The 13,737-nt window shown below is 44.5% G+C and overlaps 1 protein-coding gene across 1 annotated transcript in view; it reads left to right on the top strand.

The window, feature by feature from the left end:
* rbl1 (retinoblastoma-like 1 (p107)) overlaps positions 1 to 13,737 on the top strand; it is a 59,513-nt gene that overhangs the window by 20,570 nt on the left and 25,206 nt on the right. The window contains 7 exon segments of the mRNA XM_055651963.1: positions 93 to 157; positions 4,946 to 5,132; positions 6,581 to 6,747; positions 11,558 to 11,670; positions 12,166 to 12,269; positions 12,358 to 12,495; positions 13,235 to 13,399. Of these exon segments, the coding sequence (XP_055507938.1) occupies positions 93 to 157; positions 4,946 to 5,132; positions 6,581 to 6,747; positions 11,558 to 11,670; positions 12,166 to 12,269; positions 12,358 to 12,495; positions 13,235 to 13,399 (939 nt within the window).

Genomic DNA, 13,737 nt, shown 5'->3' on the forward strand with positions numbered 1-13,737 from the left:
GGTAGTGATTATCTTTTAATTGTGATTATCTTTTAATTTGACCTGTTTTGAGAGCACAATTTTGAATCTGTTTTATTTTTTTAACTTTGCAGATTCTAAAAGGAAACAGTGAGCTATTTGCCGATCTTCTGGATGTTAGCAATTTCACAGACAACAAGTGAGTTTAACGTTTTGTTAATATAAAAATGACTACGATTGACAGTAATAAGAAATGAAATGGTGTACTTAACAAAATGTATTTGGGGATCGGAAGCACAGTTGTGAGTGAGCTGAAGATAGTAAATATGGTTAACTTAGAACTTGGTCCCTAAACCTGATCACACCTCCAAAAAACCTTATTGAGTGTGCAGCAATGGGGACACTAGGTGCAAGCCGTGTTCCTGGCACCATAGCATGTAGCCAAAGTAAATGTCATTTTTAAATTACAGATGGTAGGTACCTGTGAGTGTTCTGAATGGAGGACCAAGAGTACTGCAATGAAGTAGCACAAAGCAAGGTCCCAGTGTGTCTTGTCTGTACGGTCTATCATTATAAAATAACTCAGTTCATGAAAAACGTTTCAAAATAGCTGGGAAATTAGAATCCCTACATTCTATCAGTCAACTACAAAACTGTTCACTGAGTGTGTTGTCCCTTTACACTTTCATACAAGTTTACATTGCATCCATAAGGAGAAAATCTTGGCCCATAATCTGTCCTTTGGACATGTTTAAACAGAGGCCAGATGAGTCTGGAGTGGCTTATTGTCAGAGTGGTAGAGTCATACAGTGGGAATCGGGCACTTCAGCCCAACTTGTCCATGCAGAACAAGATGCCCCATCTACATTCCATGAGCCTCTAAGCCCTTTCGGCGGTCACAGTGGCGCAGCGGTAAAGTTGCTGCCTTACAGCGAATGCAGTGCCGGAGACCCAGATTTGATCCTGACTATGGGTGCTGTCTGTTCTCCCCATGATCTGCGTGGGTTTTCTCCGAGATCTTCGAATTCCTCCCACACTCCGAAGAAGTACAGGTTTGTAGGTTAATTGGCTTGGTAAATATAAAAATTGCCCATAATGGGTGCAGGATAGTTTTAATGTGTGGGGATCACTGGTCGGCGAGGACCCGTGGGTTGAATAGCCTATTTCTGTGCTGTATCACTAAACTAAACTATCCATTGGTATTGTTCATATGATGTGGGCTGACAAGACTAGTATTTATTGCCCTTCCCAAATTCCCTTGTAGTGGTGGTGAGCTGCTTTTGCTGCTCCATTCTGTCAGCTACAGTCATGCCGGGTAGGGGGTTATGACCCAGCGACCAGAAAGACATGTTTCCAAATCTGGATGGTGCTTGACTTGGAGAGAAGCTTGCAATTGGTAGTGTTCCCATGTGCCTTTCCTCCTTTGTGTATTGGCACCAGGGTTGTATGCTTAGATGATGCAATTTAAAAAATAAAAGTGAAATGGGGGGCAGTGTTAGCTGTGAGGAGGATGCTAAGAGGCTGCAAGGTGACTTGGATAGGCTGGGTGAGTGGGCAAATGCATGGCAGATGCAGTATAATGTGGATAAATGTGAGGTTATCCACTTTGGTGGCAAAAATAGGAAAGTATTATCTGAATGGTGGCCGATTAGGAAAAGGGAAGATGCAACGAGACCTGGGTGTCATGGTACACCAGTCATTAAACGTAGGCATGAAGGTGCAGCAGGCAGTGAAGAAAGCGAATGGTATGTTAGCATTCACAGCAAAATAATTTGAGTATAGGAGCAGGGAGGTTCTACTGCAGTTGTACAGGGTCTTGGTGAGACCACACCTAGCGTATTGCGTACAAATTTGGTCTCCTAATCTGAGGAAAGACATTCCTGCCATAGAGGGAGTGCAGAGAAGGTTCACCAGACTGATTCCTGGGATGTCAGGACTTTCATATGAAGAAAGACTGGATAGACTGAAGAAAGACTGGCTTGTACTCGCTAGAATTTAGAAGATTGAGGGGGGGAGAGAGTGGTGAATCTGTGGAATTCTCTGCCACAGAAGGTAGTTGAGGCCAGTTCATTGGCTATATTTAAGAGGGAGTTAGAAGTGGCCCTTGTGACTAAAGGGATCAGGGGGTATGGAGAGAAGGCAGGTACAGGATACTGAGTTGGATGATCAGCCATGATCATTTTGAACGGCGGTGCAGGCTCGAAGGGCCAAATGACCTACTCCTGCACCTATTTTCTATTTTGTATGAAATGCTGCAACGCATTGCGTAATTGGATGCAGAATAAGCAAAAGAATATTGCGTATTGTGGAAAAATGGAACGCTTCTTATTTTTGTGGGAAAAATAGGAAATGTATTTCAGAATAGTGAGAAACTTGAAAAAATTGTTTTAAAAGTATTCTGGGTGTGCTGATGAATGAAGAACCTGAAGATTCAGCAAGAAATTCAGACATAAATCAAATCTTGTTCGTCACAGGCAAAGTATTTGAAGTATAATTCCGGAAGTGGCGGCGCTGTTAACAGCTGCGGCTCGCCTGCAGTCCGTCTGTCTTTACTTTTTTCTGTTGTTTTTTTTGTCTTGTTTTGGTTAAGTTTTAGTTTGTTGGGTTGTGTTAGAGGGGGTGGAACATGTTCTCTGTCTCTTCCTTCGGGGGAATGCGACTTTTTCATGTCGTATCCCCCTTCTCTGCCTCCGTCTGCGCTGAGGCCTAATGGCGGAGCTGGCGGCCTCCAGCCTGCGACCGACCCCGAGGCTCCGGAGGCAGAGCCAGCCAGGACTTACCAACGAGAGGCTGGCCGTCTTCGGGGCTGAGCAGCGGTGGCCCGACTTGCTGGTGCGGCGTTCTGGCTTTCGGCGGCGGCCTGGGGCTGATGCAGCGGGGCCCGGAGCTGGGGCAGCGGCCTGGAGCTGGGGCAGCGGCCCAGAGCGGAGACTGCAGGATCTGGAGCTGGGGCAGCGGCCCGGAGCGGAGACGGCGGGACCTGGAGCAGCGACTGCGGGACCAGAAGCTGGCGCGGCGGCCTGGAGCTGGGGCAGCGACCTGGAGCTGGGGCATCGGCCTGGAGCTGGGGCAGCGGCCCGGTGCGGAGACTGCAGGATCTGGAGCTGGGGCGGCGACCTGGAGCTGGGGCATCGACCTGGAGCTGGGGCGGCGGCCCGGAGCTGATACTGTGGCGGGCCGTCTCGGAGCGGGGATGGCGTTCCGGCTATCGGCAGCGGCGACATCACCACGGAGGTCCGCTGGACTGGAGAGCGGCATCTCCGGCCTGGATCGACCGCCTCAGCGCAGAGGGAGAACAAGGAGGGAAGAGATGGAAACTAAGACTTTGCCTCCATCACAGTGAGGATGTGCTTGGTGAACTCACTGTGGTGGATGTTTAATTGGTGTTTATTGTATGTTTTGTTATTATTGATTCTGTGTATGACTGCAGGCAACATAGTTTCGTTCAGACCGTAAGGTCTGAATGACAATAAAGGATCTATCTATCTATAATACAAGCTTGTCTAAAGTTGTACAGAGCTTTGATTTGACCTCACTTTGAGTAATATTTGGGTGTTTGTGATTTTAGCCTCATGACAAATATCTATACTTTTATAACTGTGGGTGTACAGCGTTTTGCATTTGATTCGTTACTCCATGCAAACCAGACGCCAAAACACCGACATTTTTACCATTTCGCTAGCGATTTTTAATTTTACATTCGCACATACACTCCTTGGTCAATTATTTCCCCAGATTTTGAGTAAAATTGATCACAAAACTCAAACACAACTCAATTTTTAAGATCTAAACGGCTGTTACCAGCTGCTCGACGTCACAATGCCCACATGCCGACCAATCCAGGCCCGCCTGCCTCCAGGAAGCCTCCAAGTACGCTCGCACCACACCTCCCGCTGCTGGACACCAGCCCGCCTGCCCGCTCGCCCCAACCCCCCCCACCCCCCCAACTTCCCCTCTCCCCCCCATCCTCTCCTTCCTCCCCCCCACTTCACCCCCGCTCTGTCCTATTCCCCCCGCCCCCACCTACTCGGGGTCTGAAGCGCCGAGGATGCGAGGCCATGCTCACTCTGAGGCCGACGGCAGCAGGGTCGTGCCCCTCTCTGTGTTCTCTCTCTCCCCGGCGCAGTGAAGCCACGATCGGCCGGCCATCTGCTGCTATTGATCGTCCGCCCGCTTGCAGCAGCAGGGTCGCCGCTCAAAACAGGCCGCAAATCGGAAACCCCAGCGCCAAAAGGCAGCGGATACCCGGAAATCCCAGCTCCAAAAGGCTCACCTGCCTCTGTGTCCCTCTCTCTGTGTCCCTCTCTCTGTGCCCCTCTCTCTGTGCCTCGGTGTCTCCCTGTCTGTGTGCTTCGGTGCTCCCTCTCTCTGTGCCTCCATCTCCCCCTCCATGCCTGCAAATTGGGGGCTATGTGTGAGTGGATAGGGCAGTGCCTGGGGTAAAAGGAGTGAATTAATAAAATTAATATAATATCAATGGGAGTGGTTAGTGTGTGTGTGGGTGTGAGACGTTGGTTAGTATGTGTGTGTGTGAGGGGTGGTTAGTGTGTGTGACTCCTCAGGCCGCCCCCTCCCCTCGCAACCGCGCGTTGGGGAACTCTAGTAAAACACTAGAATGCTCGAAACGCTCGGCAGGAGAGGTAGCTTCAACAGAGAGAGAAACAAAATCAAAATTTCAGGTTGAAGATAGAACAGTTCTGTTTTAACACATTCTGCCTGACCTCATTGAATGTTTTCAACTTTTTGTTTTTCATTCGGTGAAGAATATATATTCCCCTTAAAGTCAATGTGGTGTTGTTTCATGAATGAATCCTGGTGGGTTGGGGAGCGAGATTGAGGTACATTGCACATTACAAGAATGAGAGATGGTCTCACTGAGGCAACCACGATTCTGAAAAAACCTGGACACAAAGATGTTATTCAAAATGAGTCCATTGTCTCTGTATACAAAATGATTTATTTTTGCCATTGTGCTTACTTTGTACAGCAAAGCAGTAAACAGAGAATATGAAGAATACGTTTTGACAGTGGGTGATTTTGATGAACGGATATTTTTGGGAGACGATGCTGATGAGGAAATAGGGACACCTCGTAAAGCTACAGCAGATATTCCAGTTGGCAACCTATCAGCACGAATGCAAGTTGAGTGCAACCTGCAACAACACTTTGAAAAGGTTACCTATCTATTTTTTAGAAGTCGACAATTGTGTATATTGACAAATTGAGTCTTGGTGATCACATAATTGTTTCTTAACATGTTATCCTTAATTAGCTCATCCTGTTCCTTTATGTTCTTCTTCTTGACTTTGACCTTGTGTTTAGTTTAAACATACAGCATGGAAACAGGTCCTTTGGCCCACTGAGCCCATGCTGACTATCGATCACCCGTTCACACTAGTTTTATTTTATCCCACTTTCAGATCCACTCCCTACAAGCTAGGATAGACACAAAAGCAGGTCAGGTCTGGAGAAACGGAATAGGTGACATTTCGGGTCGAGACCCTTCTTTAGGCATTCAGGGTCATGACCCAAAACATCACCTATTCCTTTTCTCTGGAGATGATGCCTGACCATAGGGAAAACGTGCAATCTCCCTCCAAGATCAGGATTGAACCCTGTGGGACAACAGCTCCATTGGCTCCACCCTTGTGTTGCCCTAGAAAAGTAACTGAGTGTCACTCTCTACAGAATTACAAATTTAGAAAGTAGAACTGGACCTACAACCCACAATGTCTGTGGCAAATTAAACTCATCTCTCCTGCCTGCACATGCTCCATATCTCTCCATTCCCTTCATATTCATGTGACTATCTAAAAGCCTCTTAAATGCCACTACCTTATTTGTTTCCACCACCACCCCTGGCAGTGCATTCCAGTCTCTGAATATATTAAAAAAAAAAAAACTCCTTCAGTGTACTCCTGCACCTTTCCTTGAGATATACCACAATTGGTAAGGGACATGGCATGAACCAGTGGGACCCATGACGAGCAGACTTTCCAGTCATTAAGTTACCATCGACTTGTCACCCTTTCCTGACATTGGGCAGAGCCTGGACCCAGGTTGTCATTTTCACATGGCTCTCAGCTTTGACCTATCTGCAGGTGGGGCCTTGTTGCTGTCAAAATGAATAAAACCATGTATTATTCTTTCCAACTTTCTTAAGTCCTTTCTTCAAACAATCTACTTGGTTGTATTTGCTCCATTTCTCTCCAATCAGATGCATGCAGATGAATAATTTCCTGTTTTTTAGTCAGATGTAATGCTCCCTTTTCAAATGCTCTCTTTCTGACCTTGACCAATCAGTGTATTTCTGAATGGCAATTACATACTCAGAATTCTTTCCAGATGTTTTTGCCACCGTTGATGTAGGCTGACTGTCTATAATCACTAAATCAAACCTTTTCTCCATCTTTCAATCAACCAGAATTACACCTCCTTGAAATGACTGAATTGAACTTTATCCAAAAGCTGCAGTTTTCTGTGCTTAGCCCAGACAATGTAACGTTGGCGATTGAGATGTTAATCTGAGTCCCTGTGTACTTGAATCAATTAAGGTTCAAGTACAGAAACATTGACACCCTATATTTTGCGTGAAATGAAGAAATCTTGAATGTTTTCACAGACAAGATCTTTGGCACCATCAACTCCATTGACAGGAAGACGCTACTTGAAAGAAAAGGAGCCTGTTGTGACACCAGTATCCTCAGCAACGCAGAGTGTAAGTCGTTTGCAGACCATGGTAATGGGACTGAAGAATACTCCAAGCGAGCATCTGCTGCAAATCTTCAAGTAAGCAACGTAATATTTTACCCACACTGGTAAGCACAGAGGTTTTAGTTGTTGTGCGATCAGTCATTGCATTCAAATTCCCTCACTCTCTCAACTTCCCTGTCTCAGCTATTGGGAGAGGGGAATCTTTGTAGAGTTCAGTGCTTCCTGACAGCCAAAGATGTAAGGACCATGGAGAGTTGTGCAATGTGCTGAAGAGACATTTCAAGCTGCTTTAACAGAGGCAAGAACAAATTGTTTGTACTTGTAAACCTCTTGTGGGTTGGAGTAGGATATGGGAGACGGGGATAAGTATTCCTTCAATAATTTGGTTGTTGGGCTTTACTAGAACTAGTATTTGTCATCATCCATGGTTCCCTGAGGCATTACATTTCAGTTGTGGAGTTGGTAATATTGTCTGTCTCCCCAGAAGACTTGTTTTATTCATTCGATTGGAATACACTTGTACTTTGCTTAGCATATAACAATTACAGCACGGAAACAGGCCATCTCGGCCCTTCTAGTCCGTGCCGAACACGTATTCTCCCCTAGTCCCATCTACCTGCACTCAGACCATAACCCTCCTGTCCATATAACTATCCAATTTATTTTTAAATGATAAAATCAAACCTGCCTCCACCACTTTCACTGGAAGCTCATTCCACACAGCTACCACTCTCTGAGTAAAGAAGTTCCCCCTCATGTTACCCCTAAACGTCTGTCCCTTAATTCGCAAGTCATGTCCTTTTGTTTGAATCTTCCCTACTCTCAGTGGCAAAAGCTTATCCACTTCAAATCTGTCTATCCCTCTCATCATTTTAAAGACCTCTATCAAGTCCCCCCTTAACCCTCTGCGCTCCAAAGAATAAAGACCTAACTTGTTCAACCTTTCTCTGTAACTTAGTTGCTGAAACCCAGGCAACATTCTAGTAAATCTCCTCTGTACTCTCTCTATTTTGTTGACATCTTTCCTATAATTAGGCGACCAAAATTGTACACCATACTCCAGAATTGGCCTCACCAATGCCTTGTACAATTTTAACATTACATCCCAACTTCTATACTCAATGCTCTGATTTATAAAGGCCAGCACACCAAAAGCCTTCTTTACCACCCTATATACATGAGATTCCACCTTCAGGGAACTGCACAGTTATTCCTAGATCCCTCTGTTCAACTGCATTCCTCAATTCGCTACCATTTACCATGTACGTCCTATTTTGATTTGTCCTGCCAAGATGTAGCATCTCACACTTATCAGCATTAAAATCCATCTGCCATCTTTCAGCCCACTCTTCCAACTGGCATAAATCTCTCTGTAGACTTTGAAAATCTACTTCATTATCCACAACACCACCTATCTTAGTATCATCTGCATACTTACTAATCCAATTTACCACACCATCATCCAGATCATTGATGTACATGACAAACAACAGTGGACCCAACACAGATCCCATTGGCACCCCACTAGTCACTGGCCTCCAACCTGACAAACAGCCATCCACCATTACTCTCTGGCATCTCCCATTCAGCCACTGTTGAATCCATCTTGCTACTCCACCATTAATACCCAACAATTGAACCTTCTTAACCAACCTTCCATGAGGAACCTTGTCAAAGGCCTTACTAAAGTCCATATAGACAACATCCACTGCTTTACCCTCATCAATTTCCCGAGTAACCTCTTCAAAAAATTCAAGAAGATTAGTCAAACATGACCTTCCAGGCACAAATCCATGTTGACTGTTCCTAATCAGACCCTGTTTATCCAGATGCTTATATATATTATCTCTAAGTATCCTTTCCATTAATTTGCCCACCACTGACATCAAACTAACAGGTCTATAATTGCTAGGTTTACTCTTGGAACCCTTTTTAAACAATGGAACAACATGCGCAGTACGCCAATCCTCCGGCACTATTCCCGTTTCTAATGACATTTGAAATATTTCTGTCATAGCCCCTGCTATTTCTACACTAACTTCCCCCAATGTCCTAAGGAATATGCTGTTCGGACCTGGAGACTTATCCACTTTTATATTTTTCAAAAGTGTCAGTACTTCCTCTTCTTTGAATCTCATAGTTTCCACAGCTACTCTACTTGTTTCCCTTACCTCACATAATTCAATATCCTTCTCCTGGTGAATATTGCCGAAGAAAATGAATTGTTCAATATCTTCCCCCATCTCTTTTGGCTCTGCAGATACCCATTTCAATTTTTACTATTTCCTTTCAACCGAACAGGGACATAAAGATTCTGTACTCTTAAAATTTCACCTTTAAATGTCCTCCATTTCTCTTCCACATCTTTCCCATAAAACAAAATGTCCCAATTCACTCCTTTTAAATCGTTTCGCATCTCCTCAAAGTTAGCCTTTCTCCAATCAAAAATCTCAACCCTAGGTCCAGTTCTGACCCTCTCCATAATTATATTGAAACTAATGGTATTGTGATCACTGGACCCGAACTGTTCCCCAACGCATACCTCCGCCACCTGACCTGTCTCATTTCCTAACAGGAGGTCCAGCACCGCCCCTTCTCTAGTAGGTTCCTCTATGTACTGCTGTAAAAAACTATCCTGCACACATTTTACAAACTCCAAACCATCCAGCCCATTTACAGAATGTGTTTCAGAGTCTATGTGTGGAAAATTGAAATCTCCCACAATCACTACCTTGTGCTTACTACTAATATCTGCGATCTCCTTACATATTTGCTCTTCCAATTGTCGCTCCCCATTTGGCGGTCTATAATACACCCCTATAAGTGTTGCTACCCCTTTCCCATTTCTCAGTTCCACCTAAATAGCCTCCCTAGACGAGCATAGAAACATAGAAATCACTTGCAGGAGTAGGCCATTCGGCCCTTCGAGCCTGCACCGCCATTCAATATGATCATGGCTGATCATCCAACTCAGTATCCTGTACCTGCCTTTTCTCCATACCCCCTGATCCCCTTAGCCACAAGGGCCACATCTAACTCCCTCTTAAATATAGCCAATGAACTGGCCTCAACTACCCTCTGTGGCAGAGAGTTCCAGAGATTCACCACTCTCTGTGTGAAAAAAGTTCTTCTCATCTCGGTTTTAAAGGATTTCCCCCTTATCCTTAAGCTGTGACCCCTTGTCCTGGACTTCCCCAACATCGGGAACAATCTTCCTGCATCTAGCCTGTCCAACCCCTTAAGAATTTTGTAAGTTTCTATAAGATCCCCTCTCAATCTCCTAAATTCTAGAGAGTATAAACCAAGTCTATCCAGTCTTTCTTCATAAGACAGTCCTAACATCCCAGGAATCAGTCTGGTGAACCTTCTCTGCACTCCCTCTATGGCAATAATGTCCTTCCTCAGATTTGGAGACCAAAACTGTACGCAGTACTCCAGGTGTGGTCTCACCAAGACCCTGTACAACTGCAGTAGAACCTCCCTGCTCCTATACTCAAATCCTTTTGCAATGAAAGCTAACATACCATTCGCTTTCTTTACTGCCTGCTGCCTGCTGCACCTGCATGCCTACCTTCAATGACTGGTGTACCATGACACCCAGGTCTCGCTGCATCTCCCCCTTTCCCAATCGGCCACCATTTAGATAATAGTCTGCTTTCCCGTTTTTGCCACCAAAATGGATAACCTCACATTTATCCATATAGGTTTAGCAGGGTACTGGTGTATTTATTACAGGAATATAGCCCTCTAATATATCCTGCCAAAGCACTGCTGTAATATCTTCCCTGACAAGCAATGCAACACCTCCACCTCTTGCCCCTCCTATTCTATCACACCTGAAGCATCCAGACTGAATCCCCAGAACAAGCATACTAGTGGAATTAGTACTGAAAGGGACATTATACCTGTCTTTCCCCACAGCCATTGAATGTTTAAAGTGATCGTGTGACTGCATGTCTCGGTGAGGAGTGAATCTCCAAGGCAGCATGGACTGGAGATTGGTCACTCTGGTGCATTCAGTGGGCTGGAGCCTCTGCCAGTCTCCAGCAATGCCATGCGTTCACTGTGCTGGCCTGGTGCACTCCTGAGCCCTTCGTCTCACCACTGCATGGCTGCTGCACTTGCCCCAGCCGGCCTGTCACCCACCCTCACAGCTAGTCTTTACATGTTGTCTTAGTGGTTCATTCCACGTCATTAGAGCGGCTCTAAGGGGAGGCTCCAGAGGATGGCTCGGGCAAGTTTATTACTTAAATGGAGTTGAGAGTGTGTGTGTGGTTGTATACCTGTGTCTGTTTGGACTACAAAACCAAGTGTTATAACTATTCTGCACTCTTCAGGGTAGGTTTAGCAGGGTACTGGTGTATTTATTACAGGAATGAGTTAAAAAACACTTGTATTTTAGATGGTTCCTTACAGCCTCAGGGTATTGCAATGCCCCACACATAAAGCTGCCCACGCTATCACTGGGGTTCTGTGGGGGAATACCACTGGTGTTCTGGACAGTCTTTTATTTAAGAGATATTAGTGACTGGGGGAATTTTCACTATTGTTTGAATATAGCAATGACATTTAAACTTGCACCCGAGCAGGCAAGCTAAGTTAATGAGTATCAGTCTTAGCAACACGGAACGGCAAATTACCACACAGAGACTGAAATAAAATATAAATAAATGAAAATATTCAACAGGCCAAGTGGCAAATGAGTTTGAAATGGACATTTCATGAAATTTGAATAGAAGCAAGACACCAATTGGAAATGCTTTGGAGGGCAGAGCAGAATTTCATCAGTCCCTAAGATTGGTTCAAGACAGAGTTACTCTTGTTGATATTTTACTTGTCATGCCACGCATTTACGTGCAGTTAAAAAAAAAAATGCTTATTTCAGCTCCTGTTCACGAAATCCAATTGAGGCCGTATCAGCCCGGGTCAAGGAGATTGGTGATATCTTCTGCCAGCACTACTCCCAGCCTACAGAAAACCAGGCTGGTTCTCATATAGGTGAGAAACTCAGAGGGTACAGGTTTTATATTGAAGCTGAACTGAATTCACACTTAACTGAAGATGCATGGCACTCCTTCCTACACATTGCTTTTCATAGAGTATCATTGTCTCAAATGATACCTGTGTATGTGCTCCTGTGTTTAAACTATTAGGCTGTGTAGACACTGCTCCTTTCAACAGAGATACTAAGCTGGCGATAAAAGACCATGAGCATGCTCCTGCACCTCATTATGGTTTAATTGTGCCCAGTGGTGGAGGCAGACAGACAGTGCATCCAGCCTTCACTCTCCTCACACAAAACATTCTTCCTCATCCTCTCAATCCATGCCACAGGTGTTTGACTACTTATTGCATAGCTGGCGATTTTGAAAAATATTGAATTTTATAAATATTACAGGTGCTCTACCCTTCTGATAAACCACATTGAACCTGTAGCTTACTGAAATGCAATTAATGTGTAAATCCTCCTTGTGTTGCGATTGTTTGAAACAGATTTTGCCATCAAGCGGTGGCGGCTTGCTGAAATCCTGTATTGGAAGATCCTGGAGACCGTGATGGTGCAGGAAAGTCGACGAAACCCTGGGAAGGACATGACTGTAAGTAACTGATGCTTTTGCATGTCAGAAGCTTGTGTCCATGTTTACCTTTGTGCAGACTGATTCAGATGCATTGAAATACCTCTAGGTGTTGCTGGAGCAGGATATCTTCCATTGCTCCCTGATGGCTTGCTGCCAGGAGATCGTCCTCTCCTCCTACAGTTCCCAGCGCACGTTCCCATGGATTATTGACATCCTCAACCTGAGTCCCTTTTATTTTTACAAGGTACGTCCAAACTTTAAGATAGTGGGAGATATACTGACGAGGAAGCTCATTTGATCAATATAAGATGTTAAAATCCTCCTATAGTTCAGAGCACCAATTCAACTCTTATTGCCATTAGTTTTTATCTTGAAGCAGATAATATACATTCTTCGTCATTTCATCACGCTTTAGCTGCAGGGTTTTTTAGATGGGTTATGTTTTTAATTCTGTTCCTCTCACTCATGAGATATTTATCGTATCAGTCATAAGTTAGCAGAGATGGGCGAGTTGGAGTGGCATAAAACCTCAACAACGCATCACATAAATATACATTAAATTATTGTTATTCAAAGTAAACTAGTCCATGATAGTGAAAACCTAAGTCCATTCATTAAGTGGGGTAGTGCAGTCTGCAGTTGTAGGGTTGTACAGGATAGGTCAAGCATCGGGTGGTTAATAGGAAACTGCCATGTTGCTATTCTGATGAATAGCGGCATAAATGTACCTCGGTATATTGACCAATATTTAATCTTCATCCAACGTGCCTTATTAGATTATTTATTGCTTATGTTGTTGATATTTCTAGGGTCTTGATCTGCGTAATTTGCCGTTTTCTTGTGTCATAACAGCTAACTACCCTTCAACATGTAGAGCACTTTCCTGCCTCCTTGCATGAATAAGAGAAACCCCATTATATATATTTTTACGAGACCGTTGCGAGAAGGAACCTGCCATTATTAGTGATACTGGTGTCTTTTAGGTTATCGAGGTGTTGATTCGGGCAGAGGAGGGTCTATCACGAGGCATAGTGAAGCACCTGAACAACATCGAAGAGCAGATCTTGGAGAGTCGAGCTTGGACACACGATTCAGCCCTCTGGAAGGCTTTACATGGAGTGGACAATAAGGTTCCCACTTGTGAGGAGGTGTGTGCTCTTTTGCTAAAGTGTGTTTGTAGTGTTAACATTGATATTATTCACTCCACTGTGGGTATAATCAAAAGAATTAAAAAGTAAAGAATGGTCCTGGTAACATTTTGATCCATTGCTTCACTGACTCGAAATGATGGCAGTTCTATGGATTGTTAGGTTTGTTTATTATTTTCACGTGTACCAAGGTACAGTGAAAGGCTTTTGTTTGCATGCTCTCCAATCAAAGAAAAGACAATACATGAATACAATCAAGCCGTCCACAGTCACTCATAACTATCCTTTTGTCACATGCACAATCTGCCAGCATTCCAAATGTTCCCTTTTCTCCTCTT

The sequence above is a fragment of the Leucoraja erinacea genome, chromosome 21, assembly GCF_028641065.1.
Source record: "Leucoraja erinacea ecotype New England chromosome 21, Leri_hhj_1, whole genome shotgun sequence".
Taxonomy (NCBI): domain Eukaryota; kingdom Metazoa; phylum Chordata; class Chondrichthyes; order Rajiformes; family Rajidae; genus Leucoraja; species Leucoraja erinaceus.